We start from the raw sequence: 11,622 nt of genomic DNA, 5'->3' as shown, positions 1-11,622 counted from the left end.
GGGGTTGGTGGATGGGCTGGGGTTTGGGGACGGACATGCTACAAAATTGGGTTGTGATGATCATTGTACAACTATAAATATAATAAAGTTCATTGAGTAATAATAAAAAAAAAAGATGGAGTTCCCATCGTGGCACAGAGGAAACAAATCTGACTAGGAACCATGAGGTTGTGGGTCTGATCCCTGTCCTCACTCAGTGGGTTAAGGATCCAGCATTGCTGTGAGCTATGGTGTAGGTCGTAGATGTGGCTTGGATCCCGTGTTGTTGTGGCTGTGGTGTAGGCTGGCAGCTGTAGCTCCGATTAGACCCTTAGCCTGGGAACCTCCATATGCCATGAGTATGGCCCTTAAAAAAAAAAAAAGAGAGAGAAAGAGAGGATCAGTCCAGATATTGTGACACACCATCCAGGTATAGTTCTTTAGAGAAATGATAGATTTTAATCAGAGACAAGAAAGCCCATCTCTCCTTAGCAAATATCTCAAGTTCATTCCTGATAAGCCAAGCATGGGCTTTAAAGCCAGATAAACCTGGTTCAATTCACTTACTGTATCTTACTGTAGCTTTCCTCAAGCAGTGACTTGATATGGACACAGAATGTCCATCCAGCTATATCCTATGAGGCTTTCCTTCGCCCACTCCCACAGGGGCCTGATATTTTCAATATGCACCAGACAGTCCTTCCAGGCCCAGGAAAAACCTGCATGAATCCCATGCCCTAAGGCCTAGCTTGTTTGGTTCAGTATTAGGCTGGAATTTCCTCTCTTGCTTCATCACACTGAGGTCTAGTGACTAAGGCTAGAAGGACACCAGATGTTGGCCAGTGAGGAAGAGGCCTGAATATGCAGAGAGCTTTCTACTCCTATATCCATTCCTGGCTACCCCACCCTCCCTCCTCTATGCACCTTCCTCCCCTCAGCATGCATATATGTAAGCACCCATGAATATATACATGCACACACCACCACAATATTTCATTCTGAAAATAATTTTATTATTTTACAGTTCAGGAAAGTTCCTGGGTTGCTGTGACCAATATTTGGCACCACAGAACAAAGGATTAGAGCAGATCAGTCCGTCTACCAGTTTTCTCTCCTCTTTGGGTGGTGAGAGCAGGCAGGGAACACATCATGTGCAAAATGAGAAAATAACCAGCAGGTTAAGGGTGGGGGAGGGGGATAGGCACACAAGGAATTCAAACCCAGCTGTCATTCTCAGGCTTGGATTTAAATATTTTTGTCTTCTCTATAGTCTCTGTTTTCCTCAGCTGTTACCAAAGAGGGCAGGTGACTACATGCACCAAGAAACTGGAATAACTGTCACCAACAGCAAAGCAGCTTTGTACTTCAAGAGGCTAGGAGTGGCTGTCAGACCAGTGAGACCTTCCTGGCTGGGAGTCAGCACCTCGCCTACGACTAGGTCCTAGTGTAGTGGCTTCTGGCCCACATTTGAGGCTCATCCAGGAATGACAAGAATTGTATCCCACTATCCCTAGCCAGTGCCTCCTGTCATGCAGTGAAAGGAAAGACACAGGCCACTGAATACCTCGGTACACATGTGATCAAGGGGTAAGCAATGGGACCCTCCCCTTATAATCCAGGGCCACGAACCTCACTCCAGTTATGTCTGAACAGCCAAGGGAAGGACAGGCTGTCCTCCCCTGTGATCCAACAGTTACATTCTCCGGGGGAGTTCTTCCACTCCCACCCTATTTTGCAAGAGACCTAATTAGATATCCTACGAGACAATGCTCCCTAGAACATTGCCCCCTGCCATTGCTCATGGCAGGTCCACCTTCCCTCTGAAGTGGGAGAAAATATAAGGTACATGAGGCAAAGAAAGTATCAATCAAAACGATACTGGACTTTGGATTATGAGGTTTGTCGGAACCATGCTCCTGGCTGAGACATTCCTCAGCATCCCTTACAGGACCATAGAAGATCAGGGCCCTGCAAAATCTGAACAAAGACTAGGCTCCAAACCAACTGTGGGGCCTCTTCAGATGATGCAGAAGTGTCAGGCCCTGGGCAGTACGAGAAAGTAGACTCGCTGGTCCCTGCAGCTCTGACCTGTGCTCATATCCACCTCTGTTTCTGCAGGCACTTTCTGTGGAGAGTGGGAGAGAGGACCTGTAAGTGGGAAGACTGTTCCATTGGAATTGATGGTTTTGATGTTAGAGGTGAAGGAATTCCAAGTTCTGAGAGGAGTGGTCCAAAAGGTGAGAACTAAGTTTATAGATGGCCCGTGAAACAGAGAACCAGGAGGACATGAACCATTAGAAAGTAGATGGCTGCCAGCAGTGGCACCCGGGTCCGGGAATGACAGAGCGAACGCAGGACCCGCTTCCATCCAGCACCACTCCGGGTCTGAAAGGAAAATCTGAAAGTCAGAGAGTTTTACTCTATAGGGACCTGCCCCTTTCTCTTCTCCAAACCCTGTAGAAAAGAGGTGTCCTGAGAGAATGCGCCTCAGGGCCAGTAACTTGGCAAATTCCACTAGTTTCCTCCAACCTTCCCAGCTCAGGCCCCCATTCCTTCTCTGTGACCCCCCGCCTGCAACACAGCCAGCTGTCTGGTAGTGCAGTACTCTCTCTTTATCTTTCTCCCTTCTTACCCTTCGGCAACTGTTGCCTGTAAGATCTATTAACAGTGCCTGCTCCTGAGAGCCACAGGAGCCAATGATAGGAGACCGGGCAGAGTCCCATTCACCGTGCTCCAACCTGCATTGAGAAAAAAGAGGCATTAATAATACAGCACGGGGAATCGACCAGGTGAAGCTGCCCTGGCCATCTCGCCATGCGATGCAGCCTAAGGGACATGCACCAGAGCCGCTCCCACAGCAGTCTCCCTCCCCCGCCCCCCCCACGCAGACAGGTTTCTTTCAGCAGCAGGAGAGGTGGTAGTAACTACCAGGAACCGACTGTCTAATGTATCAGAGGCTGGATCAGATGCTTTACATACATTTAATCCTCAGGTTTGAGGTTAGTGGTACTATCTTCAAAGTAAGGCTTAAAGACAAAAGTACTAGTCCACAGTGGCACAGCCAGTAAGAGGCAGAGCCAGAACTCAGAACGCAGGTATGTTTAGAGTAAACCTCATACTCTTTTTTTCCACTACTCTACACCTGACTCAGAGAAACTCATTAACTTTTTTCATTTATTAAAGGCTAGCAGGGAGTTCCCATTGTGACTCAGTGGGTTAAGAGCCTGACATAGTCTCCGTGAGGATATGCATTCCATCCCTGGCCTCTCTCAGTGGGTAAAGGATCCGACATCGCCACAAGCTGTGGCGCAGGTCACATATGTGGTTCAGATCTGGTGTTCATGTGGCTGTGGTGCAGGCTGCCAGCTGCAGCTCTGATTTGACCCCTAGCCCAGGAACTTCCACATGCTTCAGGTGTGGCCCTAAAATGAAATAAAGGCTGCTAGGGAAAAGCATCCAAAAAAAGATTTTTGTGGGGGTCTTAGAATTAGGCTGAACTGGAAGCCCCTCCTGCTTTCTAATTCATTTTTTTGTGATTTGTCTATTTAATACTGCAACTCCTCCATTTAATGAAGAAGTTGTCTTTATCCACTCAATGGTTTCTCACAAAAACAAGAACAGTATCAACGGGCTGCAAATAACATAGCACATGTCTGATCAGGCATTTGCCTTGAGGGACGCACTTCTTAATCGTGGTGGGGAAGACGGCACTCTCTACTCCTGATGTTTCCTCCAGATGAAAGGAGAGCCCTTAGTCTAACTGAACTCTCTTTGCGGGGCACACACATTTTTCTCTAGCGGGGAAGGAATACTTTAACCTGATTTGTGAGGCCTGAAAAAGAGAAACTGAACATGCCCAGCCTAGCTCCATCCTGCCCGTTTTCCTCTTGAGAGCCAGGCTGGTGGCAGAGGACCCCTTCTGTATCTGTTCTTCCACACGATAAACTTTTCAGAGCCTTGATGCAAAACAGCATGATCTGGTACCACGTAAGTTAGTCTGTCGCCTTGTAGGACAGACTGAGAAAGGAGGTTTGTAACTACCAGTGAGCAGCTTTTAAATGGCAAGTCCATGGAGTTCCACAGGCACTGCAGAAGGCATGTGAGGTGTGAAGATGTGAACAGGACAACGGCAGTGCTGGGCTGAGTAGGCAGCACCTGACTAGCTGCTTCAATTTCCACTTTGTGTCAGGGCCAAAGAGGAAATTGTGCAGGGCCTGAGCTTGGATTAAGTGGCTTGTCTTGATTCTACCCTCACTGCAGCACCCATCTCAGGATGAGAACTACAGCCTGATTACACCCACATCTGGCCACTGAAATGCACACACGTATAATCAGCAGCTGTGTCCCTCAGCCCTTTACCGCCTGATCTGCTCCTCAGCCGCGGACAGGGCAGTCTCAGCAGCCACTCTTTGTTCTCGTTCGTCTTCCAGCAGCTTCCTCAATTCATTCATCTCCTGTTTAGTGTTGCACAGCTGCTGCTGGGCTTCAGAAAAGCTTCAGGATAAAAGGAGAAAAACAGCATCACTAGATGCCAAACACAGCTGCTGAAACGAGGGTTTCGAACTCCACATAAGTTTATACAGCAGGACAATTTATAGAAGCTTGTAAAAACACAAGGAATATTTTAAAAGCATACCTGTCAAGAGATTAAATAAAGTTTCATACAATGCCTTAAGAGACTTTAGGGGTCGCCTGAATATCTTTCATTTGACTATTGTAATTTAGTAAGGTGTGTGTGTATGTGGGTTTTTGCTTTACACATTTTCACATTCGATTTGTTATTTTTTCTATGCAGTTTGTTATTACAATTTTTACTTTTTTTTTTTTTTTTGGCCGTGCTTACGGCATCTGGAAGTTCCAGGGCGAGGGGTTGGACCCATGCCACAACAGTGATCTGAGCCACAGCAGTGACAAGGCTGAGTCTTTAACTACCAGGCCACCAGGGAACTCCTACAATCATTAGTTTTTAATCCTCACATTAACTGTGTGGCCAGTAAGAGAAGAAGACATATTAAATCCACTCAAGGGACTCCCAATCTAACTAGATAGCCACCCAATTTCTGCACATAGAACACATGCTCTGGGGCTGAGAGCTGCTCTCCCACCTTATCTGTGGCTCCCTCAGTTCCTCAGCATCACCCTTCCTGTGAGCTCCATTCTTTTCCTGGGGAGCTCCTGGAGCAACATCTATATTTGGTGGCCCCTAGAAGAAGAATATGTTTAGTAATTCAGTGATGAAAGCACCTAAGAAACTGCTCAGTCAAAATGAGAACTTGCATAGGCATCAGAAAGAATAAAAAATCTTGGAGAGGAATAATTCCATTTTCACATTCTCTCCAAGTACAGATTTAGAAGTGAAAATCTTCTACTTTAATAGCTTAATCTCTTATATAAAACTATGGGATTTTCCTCCAGATCTTCATTCTTGAATCTCTCCTCTTCAAAAGTTAAAGGCTCTTCAATGAAATCTGCTTGCTTCTAGGGGAGGTTCAGGTACTTTCTGGAAGCTACTCTGGTCCCTCCCTTATTCAAGAGGGCTCCTCCCAACCCCTCCCTGTCCTCTCAGGTCCAAGTCACCTCCACACTAATTCTCAGTCTCCTCCAACTTCAACAGCCTCTCCTCTCCACTGCTGTAACAGTTCTGTCTATTCTGTTCCTCAGATCCAAATCTTCCTACAGCTTTCTTATTGCTTGGAGCAAAAAGCCTTCCAAAAGCCTCCATCATACCTGTTTCCCACTCACTTTTTTTTTTTTTTTTTTTTTTTTGCTTTTTTAGGGCCACACCTGCGGCATATGGAAGTTCCCAGGCTAGGGGTTGAATTGGAGCTACAGCTGCTGGCCTACACCATAGCCACAGCACCCTGGGATCCAAGCCGCATCTGTGACCTACATACACCACATTTCACAGCAACGCCAGATCCTTAACCCACTAAGCAAGGCCAGGGATGGAACCCACATCCTCATGGATACTAGTCAGATTTGTTTCTGCTGCACCATGACGGGAACTCCCCGACTCACATTTTGATTTCTCTCCCACCACCTCACCAATCTTTTTTCTTGTAAAATCTTAACTCATTAGCTTTTCCTGGACTTCCTTCTTTCCTCTCCTCTTTCACCTTCTCCCATCACATCTAACTAATCCTCAGCTTGATGACATCAACATGTTCGATGCTGCTCTTTACGCTTCATCATCTGCACTCAGTTTCCTAACACTTTCCCAGCCTCTCACCTTCTCATTCACCGCCTGCAGCTCTTGAACCTGCTTCTCCAGGAGTGCACAGTGATTGAAAAGGTTGCTATAGTGCTGTTGGTTCTCACGGAGACTCTGACTGGTGTCACAGAGCTGAATGGAAAGGGTATTTTTCTCCTCCAGCAGTTGAGAGAACTGAAATAGGAGAGAGGATAAGCACCAGCTCACAGGACTGTTTCACAATGAACAGTGCATAGGCAAACTGCCCTGAATTTAAAAGGATCTAATTGTTCTATGCAAGATTTTTTCTAAATGGCCACACCACAGCATATGGAAGTTCCCAGGCCAGGGACTGAATCCAAGCTGTAGCTTCAACCTGTGCCAGATCCTTTAACTCATGGTGCCGGGCCAGGGGTTGAACCCATGCCTCCGAAGCAACGTGAGCCGCTGCAGTCGGATTCTTAACCCACTGTGCCACAGACAGAACTCCTTTATGCACGATTTTAATTTCAATAAAAGCAACAGCAGCACTGAATGTTTCTCCTAAGTGAGAAAACTCAAGACTTCTTCAACTGAGAAAGGAAAACAATTCTGAGGTAGTATTAGGAAACTTTATTTATGGTGACTAGTACATTAACTAAAAAACCAGGAGGCAGAAACTCACAAGCAATCTAACAGGATAGGCTAACCTAGGTCTGTAAGAGGAAAAATGCAATAGCTTGGGTCCAAGTTGAGTTGACTAATAAATGACTCTAGTCCTCAGAGTTCAACATAGCTGGAGACAGAGCTATCACCTAAAAATTTGTACAGTAATATTCCTGGGAAGATTCTTCAATGCTGCAGAGAGTTACAAGTTACCAAGAGCATATGAATGATAATGTGGTAAGAGGAAGAAATGGAATAAATTCTTACCTGCCTGTGTATGTAAGAAACTGTACTGGGAGCATCAGCTCTCATGTGGGGAAATATTTCGGTCACTCAAAGAGGGGCTTTCCTCTACTACATGAGTGACAGGTAGTTGTTCCGTCTCTTCCCTTGAATGTGTCCAGTGTCAGTCTAGCTGACAAAGCAGCCCGAGCCACATTTCACCATGTCAAACACAGAAAACTCTTTTTTGATATCGAATGAAAACTTTACCCATTTTAACTTCTACCCAACAGTTGGAATTAGGTTCCACTGGAACTATAATCCTAATTCCTCTCTTGCAGGTTGTCAAATTTTAAGTTTTAGCTATGATGAACATCCTGCTCCATTAACAACCATGGAAATGTCTCTCTGAAGTACGCTTGTAGGACTAGGTACATTACATGAAAGGAAATTGGGGTACCTGGCTGCATGTACAATCTTTTTTTTTTTCTTTTTTAATGATTTTGATTTTTTTTCCATTATAGCTGGTTTACAGTGTTCTGTCAATTTTATACTATAAGTATTCTTTTTTTGTAAGTATTCTGGGTTAATGTTTGTGAAAAAAGTTGAATCAATGTTTAGAGAAGAAAGGATAAGTAGTTTTTTAGAGATACTCTGACTGGGAAGGCCATTTGATGCACAGAGAAAATCAGAACAAGAAATCCATGCAGTATAACAAAAAATATTTGCATAGCCAGAATGAAAAACACAGCAAATAACCTTACCCCTAAAGATTAATTTTCAGTTTTCAAAGCACTGTCAAAAGTATCATCTTATTTGAGAGAGGAAGGAGTACTATCTTTACTTACAAATGACAAACCAAAAAAAGGTGAGTGGTGACTTGCTCAACGTCATGCGGCTAAAAGATGGCAGATCCTAACCATTCTCAAGTATGGTTCTTGGTTCCAAGTCTAGAGATCTATCTGCTACTTGATGGTATCCCATCTGAGAGTTCAGCAAGGGGACTTAAACAGGTTATGGGTTTTTTTCAGGGGTGGGAGCAATTAGTAAGGGAAGAGATATAAATGTTTAAGAAGCAATACTGGAGTCCTCACTGCAGCACAAGGGGATTAATGGTGTCTCTGCAGTGTCAAGAATGCAGGTTAAATCCCTGGCTCAGCACAGTGGGTTAAAGAATCTGGTGCTGCCATAGCTGTAGCATAGGTCAAAACTGTGGCTCTGATCTGATCCCCTGGCCCGGGAACTCCACATGCTTTGGAACAGCCAAAAAAGAAGAAAGAAAGAGAGAAAGGAAAGAAGGAAGGAAAGAAAGAAAGGGAGAAAGAAAAGTGTAGGAGACAGGGAAGGAAACTGCAGCTCTGATCTGATCCCTTGGCCTGGGAACTTCATATGCTTTGCAGCAGACAAAAAAGAAGAGAGATAGGGAGAAAGAAAGAGAGAGAGAAAGAGAGAGAGAAAGAGAGAGAGAGAGAAAGAAAGAAAGAAAGAAAGAAAGAAAGAAAGAAAGAAAGAAAGAAAAAACAAAACAAACAAACAAACTGAAAGACAGAGCTAGCTGAGACAACAACAACTACTGGGTTCTGGGACAGGAAGTAATAAGGTCCTCTCCTTACACAGAAGAACGCCAACTGTACTGGTCATAATGAACAGCTGAAACCACACCAAAAGACACAAACAAAGAAACAAAAAAGCACCCCCTAACACACACACACGCACATCCTTCAGTATTGAAAAATTCTAACACTTTTTTCCTTGGAAGATCTAGAGGGGAAAAAAAAAGGTAGACCAGTAAAAATCATCAGAAGCAAAAACTCCCATAACTAGGGAAGTCTACTTGCTTTTAAGCCACACTCATATAAACCACCTTTTGTAATGTCTACATGGTTCTGTCTAGAATAGACAGAGATCCCAGCAGTTCAGGGGTTGGCAAGCTATGATCCAGGGCATACTGCCTGTTTTTGGTAAATAAGTTTTTATTAGAACCCAACCACCGATTTGTGTCTCAGCTGTGGTTGCTTCTGTGCTACAACTGCAGCACCGAGTAGTTGTCACAGAAATGGTTATGGCCTACAAACCCAAAATGGTTACGACTCTCGAAGAAAAAGTTTGCTGACCTCTGTTCTAACTCATTAAGCTAGTGTATTCCCTCATAGCTATATCTGTAAAAACAAAATAGGAAGGAATCATGGCAACTACATGATACCAATAAGCATTCCTCTCATGTTTTTATGTTTTATGTTTTAAGTTTGCATTACATACAAATATCCAACCATGCTAGTAGAAATATACATAAAGTCTGAGCATCCACGGAAAGAATTAGGGCAGTGGCTTGGAAAGAAGACATTCTACTCCGACAGCCCATCTGATACAAAAAAGGGCCCAAGAAGCAATTCTCCTAGTTAACTGGGACCCACTTCGCATGCGGCTCTAATATCACCAAACTACTAGCTCCATGAAAGGCCACTGTGTAGCCTCAATACCTAGCATACGGCCAGGTTCATGGAAGGCAGATGATAGTTATTTGCTTGATGAATGAATGAAGAAAGGAATGACCCTGGGGATGAAGATGCCTCCTTATAGCGGATATCTAAAGGAAGAACTCTTTCTCACCCAGAATAACAGTGACCTGAAGCATATTCCTCATGCTTTGCTTAAATGGTATGTGAAGTATATCTCAATAAAGCTGTTAAAGAAATCATAACCTTGATAATGACCTAGAACCAAGTACATAAATATATGTAACTGAAATGAGTTTCTCAAAAGAAGATATACACCTTATTATATATCACATTGGACACATTTCTAATCTATTTTATTTTGTTATGTAAACACTATTTGCACTATTTGTAATAGTCAAAACTGGAAAACTCTGGAAGTCCTTTAACAACAGAACAGAGAAGTTATTGTATGCCTATGATGTAACACTATTCAGCATCAATACAGAAAATTCACGCTAGACAAACAACATGGATGAATCTCACAAAATAAATGCAGCAACACAAAAGGGAAGATATTATCCCCTGACACGCAGTTCCAAGGGGGTGGCAGCGAATAGGACAGAACACAGGGGCTTACAGGGTTCTGGTATATTTTGATTCATGACATGGGTGTTAAAGTCTCTCTCTTCACTTAAACAATGGTGTCTTCACTTTGTGAAAACATGCCATGTTCTATTTATGACTTGTGTGGTTTTCTGTGTTTTATTTCACTAAAATATTTACATTAAAGGCTTTCCAGATGCCATCTACTAAATAACCTCATCATCTACTAATAGCCCTGAATTGCAACGTCCTAGAAAGACAAGTGCCCAAAGTGAGTCACAGTGTAATGTTCAGGAAAGTAAGTATAATAAGGTTGAGATGGGATCTAGTTTATAGAAAGAAGGGGTGTTACAGAGCTATGAAGGGAAAAAGTTTCTGTCAACAACGGACTAGGCTGGAAGTGGAACTGGGTAGGATCTGCTCTGAAGCCCTTGCACCCTCCACCCCCTTGTGCCCGAAAACTCTCAGACAACTTCCCCAACAAAGGGTCTGCAATGCAACTGATCCTTTTTTTTCCTCTCTCTCTTTTTTTTTTCCTTAGGGCTGCACCCGAGGCATAAAGATTGAATTGGAGCTGCAGCTGCCAGCCTACGCCACAGCAATGCCAGATCCGGGCCCCATCTGTGACCTGCACTGCAGTTTACGGCAATGCCAAATCCTTAACCCACTGAGCAGGGTCAGGGATGGAACCCGCCTCCTCATGGACACTAGTTGGCTTACAGCTGAGCCACAACAGGAACTCCTTAACTGATTCATTTTGATCAACAAAACTGCTTTAAAAAATGCCAATTCCTCTGCCAAAATTAAGTGTTCAGTCACTGATACTTCAATGTCAATGAGTTGAATTTAATGACATTTATTACTACTATTTTTTATTATGGTTGCACCCATGTTTATGTAAGTTCCCAGGCTAGGGGTTGAATTGAAGCTACAACTGCCAGCCTACATCACAGCCACAGCAACGCCAGATCCAAGCCACATCTGCAACCCACACCACAGCTCATAGCAATGCCAGATCTTAACCCACTGACCAAGGCCAGGGATTGAAGCTGCATCTTAATGGATACTAGTCAGGCTCATTACAGCTGAGCCACAGTGGGAACTCCACATTTAACAACATTTAAGAAGTGACTTCTATATAAGCCAGGCACTGTGCTTTTCCATGTACATTATCATATTTATCTCAGACTGATCTCCTCCTAACACTTAGGCAAATTACTTAATACCTCTGGGCCTTAGTTTCCTCATCTGTGATGCAGACTACTGATCTTTACCAGTTTTAGATCTGGTGAAAGCCCGAGTTCTTGTGATGAGAAACTTACCCACATCCCATTTTGCATATAATTTTTGGACATTTACAACCCCCTTTGAAGCCAATTTTTAGATTCCAGAGTCCAAATGATCAACTAAATCCCTTCCAGTGCTAACATAAACTACCTAGCTGGGTTCCTCGGAAGAGGATAGATGCCACTGGAGAATACTTTGACCAGTCAGGGAGCAACGGGAGTATAATGATTCATAGGAGGATGGGGGAGGGGAAGCAGG

General features: G+C 43.9%; 1 protein-coding gene across 1 annotated transcript in view; it reads right to left on the bottom strand.

The window, feature by feature from the left end:
- The window catches only part of GOLGB1 (golgin B1), a 92,452-nt gene continuing 81,800 nt past the window's right edge, over nt 971-11,622 (bottom strand). Inside the window, 5 exon segments of the mRNA XM_021070274.1 lie at nt 971-2,364; nt 2,612-2,717; nt 4,339-4,473; nt 5,085-5,182; nt 6,209-6,364. Coding sequence (XP_020925933.1) covers nt 2,230-2,364; nt 2,612-2,717; nt 4,339-4,473; nt 5,085-5,182; nt 6,209-6,364 — 630 coding nt within the window. The 3' untranslated portion in view covers nt 971-2,229.

This window comes from Sus scrofa, chromosome 13 (genome assembly GCF_000003025.6).
Source record: "Sus scrofa isolate TJ Tabasco breed Duroc chromosome 13, Sscrofa11.1, whole genome shotgun sequence".
Classification (NCBI taxonomy): domain Eukaryota; kingdom Metazoa; phylum Chordata; class Mammalia; order Artiodactyla; family Suidae; genus Sus; species Sus scrofa.
Note: the sequence above shows the minus strand (reverse complement) of the source record. Positions and strands in the feature narration are given on the sequence as shown.